A 13,813-nucleotide genomic window follows, 5' to 3' on the forward strand; every position below is an offset into this window, starting at 1 on the left:
AAGCCCGCCTCCCCCCCACCAGGCCACTAAATTATTTTAACCAAAGGACAGGTAAAAATGTATCTTCCATCTCATCAATAACATTATTTGACTACCAACTCTTCCTTCTTGAACAAACTGCTGTTGGGATCTTTAAGATTAATTTTGTAACTGTTGATTAATTTCCGTCTTCCTTTTAATCTAAAACACCTTAAAGAGAAATGCAGAGCTCCTTTCTCGGCTTATAGAAATAGCATTGTCATGTTTATCTATAAACTGGCCAGAAAATAAAATATACATGCAGGGAGGAGAATCCTGTGGTGTAAATAGATATTGTATATGCAATTATCTGATTAGCATGGTCTTTTAAAGATACTTCATGGGTAAACAAAGTAAATTCAGTTATTTCCTACAGTCAGAAAATCCACAGGATCAAAAGTTAGTAAACACTAATAGTTAATTAGCTATGACCACAAATATATTTCTTTCCTTTAAGGGACCTCATCTCCCCCTGAAAATTAGGAAGCTAAGTCAGATGATTTCTAAAGAAACCTTTACCTTCAAAACAGTATGATCCTCACGCCTGTAATCCTAGCTACTCAGGAGAACGAGATCTGAAGATCTGAGAATAGCAGTTCGAAGCCAACCTGGGCAGGAAAGTCCATGAGACTCTTACCACCAATAATATTAAATAAATAAATAAATAAGCTGAAAGTGACACTGTGGTTCAAGTAGTATAGCACTAAGCTTGAACAACAAAAGCCCAAGGACAGTGCCAGAGCCCTGAGGACAAGACCCAGAACTAGCACGTGCGCGCGCACGCACACACACTCATGCACACACACATACACATACACACACACACACAGAGTATGATCTCATTTCCATGTCTTATACTTCTATCAACCCAGAGAATTCATGGTACTTTCCGAAAGGATTACCATTTAAAAGTCAACAATAAATTCCAATTTAAAATTATATCTAAAATGTTGAAGTACCTTTAGACAATCACTGCTATTTTACCAGAGATGGTAAAGAGGTTTAAGTTTTGCTAGCTCACCTTAAATAAATGACTTTATTTCTCTGACCTTTAGTTTCATGAAAAAAAATAAAAATAAGTCAGATGCCAATGGCTCACATCTATAATACTAGCTATTCAAGAGGCTGAGATCTGAGGATTGAAGTTTGAAGGTTTCCAGGACAGGAAAGTTCCTGAGACTCTTCAATTAAGCACCAACTAAACAGCCAGAAGTAGAGTGTGGCTTAAGTGATACAGCACCAGTCTTGAGCAAAAAAACATAAGGGACAGTATCCAGGCCCTGAGTTCAGGCTCTACTACTGGCAAGATAGATGACAGAAAGATAGACAGACAGACAGACAGACAGACAGATTGATTTTCCAGAAGCTCAGATAAGATAGGGGGTGTTTTTTGGTTTTTTGTCAGTTGTGGGGCCTGAACTCTGGGACTGGGCACTGTCCTCAGCTCTTCAACTCAAGGTTAGTGCTCTACCACTTGAACCACAGCGCCACTTCTGGCTTTTTTCTGCTTATGTGGTGCTGAGAAATCGAACCCAGGGCCTCATGCATGCAAAGCAGGCACTCTACCACAAAGCCACCTTCCCAGCCCTAAGATAGGTTTTAGAAAGAACTTTATGAACATAGTTCCACCATTTCACGTAAGTCTCCTTGCTCTATCAATGAGCATCAAATACAAGGTCTTACCTAGGTGACAATTTTGCTACCAAAATGTATGTGTGCTCTAGTTTCAAGAACACATTGTACATTACCATGTACACCTGTGCAAATACTAAGATATACATCATTTCTGGATAGATTACTATCTATTCATTTATGAAAGTAAAACAATTGTAAATAGTCAAATATATAAAGAACAACTCAGAGTGCTACCTTTTTGTTTATTTTCTTATAACATTTTTCTTACACATAAGTTGTATTTTACACACTGTGGTTATACAGATTTCTGAATAGTGCTTCCTTTACTCAACATTATAATGTTGCCATGGTAAAAACTCTCTGTAAGCAGTATTTTTAAGGGTAGATATTCACTGTGTACCATATCCAATTCTAATGTTTATATTCTAAGTGTTTAACATCCAACTGCTAACATCAACACAAAGATCCCTGGGATGAATGCTATTAGGTGAAGAAACAATTCAGAACTAGGAACTGGATAAGCTAGGATTGGAGCCTCCTAAACCAAGTCTTATCCACTATACCCTACTGCCATCCCCAGCAAGAACACTCCCTTTAAAGTAGAAACTGTGCTATCCCACCATACTGCAAATTCTAGAATTGAGGGAAGGAACATTTGATGCTTTATTCCTGAAACAAGGGAGAATGGTTTACTACAGATAGTATCTTAATATCATAAACTCGCAAACAAAATATTTGCTTATCCTTTTTTAAGTAAATTATTCTTTTTTTTTTTTTGGTCGGTCGTGGAGCTTGAACTCTGGACCTGGGCGCTGTCCCGCAGCTCTTCAGCTCAAGGCGAGCGCTCTACCACTTGAGCTACAGCGCCACTTCTGGTTTTCTGGTGGTTTATTGGAGATAGGAGTCTCACAGTCTCTCCTGCCCGGGCTGGCTTTGAACCATGATCCTCAGATCTCAGCCTCCTGAGTAGCTAGGATTACAGGCGTGAGCCACCAGCGCCCGGCTAGTAAATTATTCTATGTATAGCCTAGGATTTGTTTTTAAGTTCACATGGAAACAATCTTACAATAAAGTATTTCTATATCCATATACCTAAACATATATTTTAAGTTAGGACAAAATAGATAGAACAGTATGTGAATCTCTATGTACATTAAGAATTTCATAATAAACTTCAAACAGTCAGTGCAAACCGTAGATAGCTAATGGCCGTTAACTTTAGCTTCACTTTCAAATCAGTATTCAATAAATGAGTGAAGCTCCTAACACAAACACTGGTGGCCTCTCTTCCAATGTCACCACACCATGCACTATCTTAACTGGAATGATCTCTACCAACTTCAGAGAGGGAACCAGGCCAGTCAAAGCTCTGATCAGTTGCTATGAATCTACAGATTAAAAATAATAATAAAATAAAATTATAAAATTATCTAATAAAGAATCCATAAAAAAAAAAAAGAAAAGTCCAGGGGCTGGGAAGGCGGTTCAATGGTAGAATGCTTGCTTTACATGCATGAGGACCTGGGTTTGATTTCTCAGCACCACATAAACAAAAAAAAACTGGAAGTGGTACTATGGCTCAAGTGGTAGAGCACTAGCCTTGAGCTAAAGAGCTGAGGGACAGCGCCCAGACCCAGAGTTCAAGCCCCATGACTGGCAAAAAAAGAAAAGAAAAGTAAAAAAGTAAACTAGAAACAACCTTACCATCCCAAGTATGTCTTATTGGTCAGCAAAACTCATTGTTTAATGAATAAACTAAGCATCTCTATGGGTTTTCATTAGTTGTATTTATGCTTTGTTTTCAAATAAATAAGTTACCAAATACCTAATCAAAGAGGTGTATGTACATCAGTGTGTTCTTTTACATTTGAGGACTCTACAGAGTTGATGGAAACAAACTGTCCCCCAAAAGGGAAATTCATCTTTGTATCAAACTGTACAGTCACTTTACAATACTATAAAAATGGTCATACAGACATACTGATAATCTGATCAGCAAACACAGGGCCAGCCTCAAAGTCAAATGCTCTTTATTTGCCTCTCACTTGCTAGTCTGGCACTCCACCACCTGAGCCATACTTCCAGCCAAGCTTTGTTGCTGGGTATTATGGAGATGGAGTCCAGCAAACTTTTCTGCTGGGTCTGACTTCTAACCAGCAAACTCTAGATCTAAGCCTCCTGATAGAATTACAGGCATGAATCACTGGTACCCAGAAAAGTCATACATTCTTATGTAAAGGAATGCCACTGAATTTATCACAGGTGGCAAGGAGAAAATGGAACTAGAAGAAAATTAGCATACGGCAGGAAGTAAAATGGAATGAAGTAAATAGAAATGGATGTGAGAGAAACGAATTAGGTGTGTTTTGATATCAAAAGAGAATGAAAAACTGAAAGGTCAGATGTATGATGTTCAAGATTTGTTATTCACCAAAAAATATTTTAGCCTGCTATGCTCCAGGCACTCAAGAAACTGGTGAAGCAACAGTCAGTGAGAAAAGCAGACATTAAACAAATGTACTTACAAATCAATATGAATTACACTGAGTGATACAAGAGAAAAGAACAGACCAGGTATGGCATGTTTCAGTTTGGGTGGATAGGCAAAGATGGTGAGTACAGTTCCAGAGACCAAGAGGAGTGGTTCTGGTAGCTGAGAGAGAATGGGGATAATTACTATCCCAGGGAGAGGCTGGCTTACATGACTATATAGAAGCCTAGCCAGTGAGCAACAGCAAGGGCAGGGTGGTGCCTCAGAGGGAGAGCATCTTATATGTAAAGGGCAATGACAAGCACTGGTATCTTCAGGATTCAGAACCAAACCCATAAGGATGGAATCAGAATGAATGTCGACCCAGAGATCAGAAAGGAGAAACCCACCCTGTTAGTATAAGCAGAGCAGAAAAATGAGGAAAGGGAATGTAAGGAAGCAGCGGTCATTAGTGCTATTCACCAAAGATTTCAGTTGTCCTAGCAAGCAAAAGGAAAGCATTGATTCCCAGCCCTCTTGAGTTAGGGGTGGTCACTGCTTTAGTCAATGAAGTGTGAGTAGTGACTCTGAGTCTTCATACTTTTCTTCTCTCTAGAGATCTGCCACATTCAAGAGGGCAACTGGCCCATCAATCAGTCCAGGACACAGGACAACATGGACTAGGTCCCTAATCCACTCTTCAGGGAGAGGTGGATTGAGCCACAACAAAACAGAATGCAATGGGACACTTGAATGACAAAGGCAAAAGAAGATGAAGAGCAGAGACAGAGTAGGAAATAGATTTCAAAGTTGGGGATGATAAAATGATGCTCTTTGTTAAGGAAAACAGAAAAGGGTCATCTAGCTTGGAATGAAAGTGACAGTTTGTTTCATAGATGCTGCACTTGGAGTGGTAAGAATGCTAATATCGGTGCCAGGGATGAAGCTGGGAGGACAATTAAATTCTACAACCAATGGTGGAAAAGAGCCCCTTCAGGAAGATCCTGGGGCAAAATACAGCAAGGAGGTATCAGGAAGGAAGAAGTGAGACAGCCCTGTCCCACGGAAGGGAGACTGAATAGGATCTGGTAAGGCCTGAGGCCACCCCACACTAAGGAGAAGGCGGTTCACATATATTAGGGAGGAAAGTCACACCCAACAAGCAGTGTGGATGTCAGCATGAGAGCAAGTCAGCATATGGACAGAAGCAGCTAAGGCTGGGAGGACTGAGGGCAGCAGAACCCAGAGAATCTGTGACAGCCTCCTAGCATCTGAGCCAAATCCTAGGTCTCATCCCTCCTCTATTTGTTAAACTCTAAGTGACTCTTTTTACACTCTACCACGTGAGCCATACCTCAGTTTTACTGGTTACTTTTGAGATAAGGTTTGTACCAACACCTGAGCCCTAACTTTAGGCTTCTCATCATCGCTAGGATCACAGGCTTCAGCCACTGCATCCAGGTACTAGTAGAATCTTCTAGACTTTCCTATCCTAGTTAGGTTCGCCTCAAGTCACAAGATCCTCCAGATCTCATCCTCCTCAGTAGCTAGGATTACATGTCTCCTTTTCCATCTTTGAGCTTCACGGGAATCCAACACTGCTGCTGATAGTCTTTTGCTTTATATTCTCCCATCTTTTTCTCACCACAAAATGCTTTGTAAAATTACAACTTTTGACTCTTGCAGTGATATAATTCTGCAGCCTGGTTTTTATTCCCTTTAATGGTGATTTTTAATAACTAATCATATCTATCCTAAAAGCTCTGTGAGAATTTCCTCATTTAACTCTCACAACTTTGAATAGGTGTATTAATAGTCCCTTTTTTTTTTTTTAGACAGGAAAAGAGGTCAAAAATGTTTAGCGTCTTGTCTAAGGTCACACACTAACTAGTAACAAAGCAAACTAGCCTAGTCCAAAACTCCTGAACTAACCAATGCTTTCCAATGCTATAATGTAAGAATATTTTCCAAGAAGTTTTTCTCCTAGTACAAAATTTTGATAGCTTCATACATTCTATAATTTATTTAGTCCATTGTTAGAACCTTTAGATGATTTCACATTTTCTGTCTTGAGCAACCAACAATGTGATCTTAGGCTCTGTGCTTTATATACATTTCACATCAGAAATGCCTATTAATTGTAAATAATGGACCATGGAATGAAAGCATGCTGCTTTTTTTTGGTGGGGGGAGAGGATGGGGAGCAAAGTACAGAAGGCTATGTCATCTATCATGTTCTACAACTCCAGGAGATACGGTTTGTATAAAAGGCCATGTGAATGTGGGGTAAGCTGGCTCTACAAATAAAGTGTTCCATTCATATCATCTTTGCAAATCTGCTGGCAAAATTTACATCTTGCTTTATTTAATGCTTCTTTAATTATTAGCAACACTAAACATTTTTTCTGCTCTTCATTGACTAACTATACTGCTCTTTGAGGAATTGCCTATGAATGTCCTTTCCTATTTTTGTACTGGAGTGTTTTTCATTGTTAAATTGATCGTAATATGACAAAGACTGAGCTACAGATAAACAGCCAGAGGGCAAATATTGATTCTAAGTTTATTGAATGACTCTTAACTGTATGTTACTTGTGACACGCAGAAAAGAGGTTTAGTGTTAACATGCAGAGACAGTAATCAGAGTGGCATGAAGTCACAGTGCCCAGGTTCAAGACCCAGCCCTTGCACATAGCTATAACTATGACCTTCAGATGTCTTAGCCTCACATACATAAAGCTCTCATGCACAACGTCCTCAGCTCACCAGCAGTAAAGCTCAAGTTCACCCCTATGGCCCAGGCCAAAGCTTCATACTTAAAAATCCCTCTACCCAGGCACCAGTAGCTCATACCTGTAATCCTAGCTACTTAGAAGACTGAGCTCTGAGGATCACAGTTCAAACCTGCCTAGATAAGAAAGACTCTTATCTCCAGTTAATCACTAAAAAGCTGAAGGAGAGCTGTGCTCAGGGACAACACCCCAGGCCTTGAGTTCAAGGCCCAGGACCGGCACCAATAAATAAATAAATAATCCCTCTCCTATCTGAGACTATAGCTAGTGGTAGAGTACCAGCCTAACATACACAAGGCCCTGAGTTCGATCACCAGCACTATATTTAAAAAATAATACATACCACAAATTTGTTAAGGTGAGGTATAGTCGCTGTAATACCAGTATTCAAGAAGGCTGAGACAGGAGGATTGAGCATTCAAGGCCAGCCTGGGCTTTATAATGAAACCCTGTCTCAAAAAAAAAATAAAAATCCTCTAACCTCAGCTATTGATTTGTGTATGCTGTTTCATTTATGTATTCTTTACATAACTTTTTCTTGGGGGGGGAGGGGGAGGATGCGGTTCTGGGCTTGAACTCAGAGCCTATGCCCTGTCCCTGAGCCTCTATGTGCTCATGGCTAGCACTCTGCCACTTGAACCCTAGTGCCACTTCCAGCTTTTTCAGTTGTCTATAGGAGATAAGTCTCACAGACTTTCCTGCCCAGGCTAGATTCGAACTGTGATCCTCAGATCTCAGCCTCCTCAGTAGCTAGGATTATAGACATAGGCCACCAGTGTTTGGCTTGAGCGTAACTTTTACAGTAAGCTGTAATTTACTCCAACATGTGAAGTAAAATGAGAATTATTTTAAACACTATTTACTGACTAGTAACCCACCATACTTCACTGCTATCCGTGGCACCCTAAAAGCTTATACACACACCAAGACCACTTTCTGGGTTTCCCTTCCATATCACAGGCCTCTCTTCCCGTTCTTGGGCTACAAGACACAAAGTCACATTACTTTCTCCCAGGATTAAATATGAGGAAAGATCTCTCTAAGAAGCATATGTTGTTCATGGGCTGGTTTAAACCTCTTCCCTAGAAATAGTTTTCAAAAAGAAAGGAAAAGAAATCTATTTTATGATGTATCCTCAGCCAACCACTGAATCTGTTCCCAGCTTTAACAACTGCATTTCTCCAACATTTCTCTCCTTTGCTCTTAAAACCTATCCCTCTAAGGAGTGACATTGTCAAAAAAGAAATGTACTCAATATCTGACTTATGTAACTATAATCCCTCTGTATATCACCTTTATAATGACAAAAAACTTTTTAAAAAAAGAAATGTACTCATTACCTTAATTTTTAAAGTAGAAAAAAATAACTTGCCACTCTTTGCCCAAGTTATTCTGACCTGTCTGAGCACACCTAAACATTCTAAGCATTAGTTCAAGTTCTTTGTTTTTTTAGAAAAAAAAATTTAAGTCTTGTTTGTCTGTTATCTTCCAAGACCAGTTCAATTCTTCTGTCCAACTACACTATTTCCCTGTGATTTCACCTTCCTCTATTTTCTGAACCACACTTCTGACTCTTTTATGCGCAGTTATGTCTATTGAGAGACAACTGTCCTGTCTGCTTGTTTAGATCATAAACCCTCACAGACACAGACCTGCTGGAATGTCATACTCTCAACCTCCAGCAGGGAGTCCTAACCCAGAACCAGACCTCCAGAAATATGTATATACATTTCCAAATTTCCTTCTTTCCTGATTTAAGTTCAAGGCAAAACTAATATTCTCTGGTTTCCTAATATACAAATGAACTAGAAATTGAGCCTGTTGTTGATTATCTAGTTGGAGATGGGCCTCCACCCTTCTTCCTGTGTTTGGGGACATTTTTGTTTATTAAGACTCCACTAGAGGGTAAAGAACTACAGTGAGTTAACGCTCAGGCCAGTTCAATTGGCAATATGTTAACATATCTGATTTAAAATTATAGCCAAAATAAGGTTCTATCTTTCCTGAGGATTTCAAAGACTACCCCCATTGGGGGAGGGTCTCACATTACCTCAGCTAACACTGGAATCTTAAGTTGACTGAACAGGACCCAAGCACAGAGTGCAGCATATTGTCATCCAAGGCCTCCTGCTCATTCTCCTCTAGTAACACAAGGAAAATTGGGCAACGACCTGACTTGGTGTCATTTCATTTCATATCACTGGGCCTCAAAGGGGTGTAGAAGGATAGCCTTGGCAAGGGACACTAAAGGAAAGTTTGAAGCTGAACATGCTCAGATAAGATCAGTAAGGAAGCCAAGCAGCCAGATGACTTGTACATCAATACCAAAGCACAAGACAGACAGCAAACCCATGCAAAGGAAAGTGTCACAATATTTATACCAATCTTTCACGGAAAGGATAATTTTAGTCCCTGGGTGGTATAGTCTCTTAGATCTAGGCCATTATGATACTTTTATGTATCTGAAAGATCTAAGGTAAAATTTCTTCAGGAGATCCAAAAGCAATCACCACTCAACCTTGTTCAGGGAATTGATTCTAGTTTTCCCCCTGGTCTCTCACACACATTTTGAACTTGCAGCTCTCTTAACTACTCTAATACATAGACATCTAATCAAATTTGTGGGGATTCTTATTCATTACCATAAAAGCATAAATTATTTTTCCCACAGCTAGGAATCTTACTAGTAATACCTCTATACTACTCTTATAAAGTAATTTAGAATGTTAGTTTGTTGATGAATCAGGGACTCTAGACGTATTTATACATCAGGGACCCTGAGGTTCAGAAAAATTAAGCAGTAATCCAAGTGAACTTAAGTAGCTGACAGAATATGTGTCAGGCATATAGCAAAACATTAATCCTCAACTCTACAAGATAAACAGGATTTTTATGTCTACCCTTCAAATGAAAATACTGAGGCTCAGAATATACCTACAAATGCACAACTGGTACAAAACCAATAGAATAAAACTCAGAAGTCCTAACCTCAAGGAGGGTTTCAAATAATGCTACATCTCATGAATGAGCTAACAGTGAGAAAGGGGCTGCAAAAATTTTCTGGATCTTTATTAGAACAAAATAACAATCAAAAATCTTTTTGGTTTTTTTTTTTTGGTCAGTTGTGGGGCTTGAACTCTGGGCCTGGGCACCATCCCTGCACTCTTCAGTTCAAGGCAAGAGCTCTACCACTTGAGCCACAGCACCACTTCCGGTTTTCTGGATTATTGGAGATAAGAGTCTCATGGACTTTCCTGCCTGGGCTGCCTTTGAACCACAGTCCTCAGATCTCAGCCTACTGAGTAGCTAGGATTACAGGTGTGAGTCACTGGCACCCAGCAACTCAAAAATCATTTTTTTAACCTGAGAAATTTGAACACCACATCAGTAAATTATTATTACTTGCTTCCAATAGAGTTACCTAAAAATATTTTTATTATTAATAATATGTACTAGGTATACAGGGGTATAAAGCCAGGAACTTAAGTGGACAGATGAAATACGCTTGGCAAAATCTTAGTAATTATTAAATCTGGATTATGAAACATTAATATATTCTCTGTTTTCATATGCTTAATTTCCAAGTTTGTCAAATTAATACAAAATTACTTATAAAGGCCCACAAACATGAGAAAAATTATAATCACTTTCATATTTTAAAATGTGTTTTTTAATAGCAACTTTCAATACCCACAGACCCACTTCATTTGTGGTTTAGGAACCCTCGATCATCTATCACTCATCAATACTAGAACTAGTTAGACTCATACTTCATTAATTTGTTTTTGGCCATTTGCAGAACTGCTTTATTAGTTAGTAGTTAAGAATATTTATTGAGCAGTTATTATGCTGTGGGTATTATTGTATTAGCACAGACCCAGGTTATCAAAAGCAGAACAAAAGCCAGGAGCTGGTGGCTCACACTTATAATCCTATTAGGAAACTGAGATCTGAGGATTACAGTTCAAAACCAGCCCAGGTAGAAAAGTCTGTGAGATTCTCATCTCCAATTAATTCCAACAAAAAGTCTGTGAGAGTCTTATCTCCAATTAAATCCAGCAAAAAGCTGGAAGTGGAGTCATGGCTCAAGTGATAAAGTGCCAGCCTGGAGCAAAAAAGCCATGGGAGAGCATGAAGCCCTAAGTTCAAGCCTCAGAATTGATGCATGAGTGCGCACACACATGCACGTGCATATGCACATGCATGCACACGTGCACGCACGCATGTGTGTGTGTGCACACACACACACACACCAGCAGAGTAATATTTGCATCCAAGTCTACATGGACAGAGCAAGACTTGCTTGCTGCATTGCCCCCTAAGAGGATCAAGGTTACCTTCCTAGAGCCTCATACAACAGAGTCAAACTAGAATTTATGTGACAGGTGCACCTGCTGTGGCTTTCTGGCAGACCCTGGAACAGCAAGAAAAAGAAAGCAATGGCAGAATACCAGGCAAGAGGTGAGAGGGATGAGGTTTACAGGTAGTTTTTAGTGCCTGTAAAACTCCCAGATTCTCTTTCTGCATGAAGAAAAACTGTAATGCATTCCCACCCAACCAAAAAGGCCATCTCACACCTGAGTGAGCCCACCAACTAACCTGCATCTTGTGACTGTTTCATAGATATCTTCCTAGAAGGGCAGAGATATTCAAGGACTACTGCACATTAGTAAATAATAGTGATGCACCAGTGCTAGTACTTCTGTACTCCACCAAACTAGCTTTTACAGTCTTCTCTCCTCCTCTTCAGTGGTCTGTCATGTCAGCACTATGAAAATGGCAGCATGGAAATGAGTTTTATTTACTCTTCTTTTGCCTCGAATTCCTAATGAGCACAGAGGGCAAAATTAAGGGGGAAAAGTTCCAGAAAAGATGCGACAGAGGTTACTAGCTTTATCCTTGACATATTCTAACAAAAGTCGGTGGTACTTAGGCCAAAACAGCAGAAGTTATCTGGGATTATGGAAAAGATAGGCAGGTTCTTGTTTTCCCAACTCAAAAATAAAATAAAATTCCTGTTTATCACAGATCAAACTGAAGTTTGAGAAATCTAGGGGTGAGTTGGCAAAGCAGGCATAGAAGAGAAAAAAAAAAAAACTAAGCAAACTGGATATGGAAATCAGCAACTATCTCCATAAACATCATTCGTACAGTTCTCTGCCCAGAACAGGAATCGATCTGTCACTAAAGTAAAGCATCTGCTGCTATGTGAGGAGACCCAGTAGCTTCGACAAGTCCTATACACACAACGCCACAAGGCCAGACAATCACTTTCAAGGCTCCTCTTCTTACGCTGTTAAGACAAACAGCACAAGTCACCCACCCACAAACAAGCAGCCTCTTTTTAAAAAATAAAAGCCAGCGACAACATAAGGGAGCTGCTAAAAGTTTCCAGCTGCCTTGCAGAGCTCACTCCTGCGCGAACGACCTACACTCCCTACCATCCCTGCCATCCGGGTCTGTCTCCTGGCCAAACATCGCAGGATCAGCTCTGACAGTGGAAAAGTTGATTGGAAAGTTCATATTCCTCTCACCCAAAGGCCTGTTCTCTAAAGACGTTCGGCCACGACCAGATTCATGTTGGATTGGCTTGCTCTGCCTGCCTCAAATCCCAAATTTCGACGTGATGTGTAGGAATGCTGAAATCACCCAAGGTTCCTAGCAGAGCTCCCTAACCCTTCATCAGTGGCGACAAACCTCTGGCTACCTGCTTGTGACACTGGCGAGGGGAAGAGGGATGCTGAACCCCTTTCCTCCAAGAGTGCAGCCTCCCCAGGAGACCCCTTCCCTCCCATCTCCAATCTTGGGGGGGGGGTGGGGGGAGACAGACCGGATTGGAAGCCCCTAACTCCACTCCCAGGCTCGGGGCCAGGCCACAGGTGCAATGCTAGTCCAGAACGTTCGGAGGATGAGGGGGAAATGGGTAAGGCGAGTCATTTCGCAGTTGGCAGAGGTAGGTACCGTGGGGGCGGGGAGGCTGAGGCAAAGAGCGACCTCACTTCCGAGGAAATTTCCCAGGACCGGGAGGGACTGTGACTGGGAGGAAAATCCCGGGATTCCAGGAGGGCAAAGGGAGAGTCTGTCCCTCCGGGACCCTCCTCCTGTCCCCTCCGCGTCCCTCCCCTCCCCTGCCCTCCTCGGCGCCCCCCGCAGCCCAGCAGGCTCCCGGCTCCACCGTTCCGAAGCTCAGCCCAGCCCCGGGTACCTGCGCCCGCCTCCCCCGTCCCGCACTCACCAGCAGCACCGAGCCGCGCACCACCTCCGACACGCTCTGCCGCAGCTCGGCCGCCGTGCCCGGCTTACTCAGCGCCCGGGTGAACTTCCGAGTCTCCGCCGAGGCGGGGAGCAGCGGCGGCTGCGACATCCTCCCGCCGCCACCGCGGTCGCCGCCGCCTGTCCCCAGTCCCGCGGTCCGGCCCGGCCGAGCCGCCGCCAGGTGCGCCCCCGGCGCTCGGCCCGCTCCGCCCTCAGCTCCCGCCGCCGCCGCCGCCGCCCGCCGCGCGTCCACCCCGGCAGCCCGGGCCGCGCCCTCCGCGCCGTGTCACGCCCCGAGGCGCCCCCCTCGGCGTCCGCGGTTCCCCGCGCTCCGAACGCGGTCCCGACTGGCTCGGGAGGAGGGTGCGTGAGGCGGCAGCTCCCCCATGCCACCAGCCCAGGTCCCCGGCCGCTCGCCGGGCCGCCTCCTCGGGGCGGGGTGTCCGGCGCAGCGCGGGCGGGGCGGAGCGGCCGGCGGGCGGGCGGGGGAGGGGCGGGCGCTGCGGGACGGCGGCCCCGCGCGGGAGCCGGGCGGAGAGGCCGACGTGGGCCACGCGCCGCTTAGAACCCCCTCCCCCTTCGCGAGGGCCGGGGAGCCCTCGGCTGGAGGAGCCCCTCCTCGCTCATGGGGGCCCCGGGGTCC

At 42.9% G+C, this 13,813-nt stretch overlaps 1 protein-coding gene across 4 annotated transcripts in view; it reads right to left on the reverse strand.

The window, feature by feature from the left end:
• Dock9 (dedicator of cytokinesis 9) overlaps positions 1-13,291 on the reverse strand; it is a 259,553-nt gene extending 246,262 nt beyond the window's left edge. For all 4 annotated transcript variants that reach the window (XM_042682626.1, XM_042682624.1, XM_042682620.1 and 1 more), the window contains exon 1: positions 13,151-13,291. In XM_042682626.1, coding sequence (XP_042538560.1) covers positions 13,151-13,279 — 129 coding nt within the window. In that variant the 5' untranslated portion in view covers positions 13,280-13,291. The remainder of the gene's footprint in view (positions 1-13,150) is intronic.
• Between the last annotated feature and the right edge of the window lie 522 nt (positions 13,292-13,813).

The sequence above is a fragment of the Dipodomys spectabilis genome, unplaced genomic scaffold (assembly GCF_019054845.1).
Source record: "Dipodomys spectabilis isolate Male_0828 unplaced genomic scaffold, ASM1905484v1 ptg000075l, whole genome shotgun sequence".
Lineage (NCBI taxonomy): Eukaryota > Metazoa > Chordata > Mammalia > Rodentia > Heteromyidae > Dipodomys > Dipodomys spectabilis.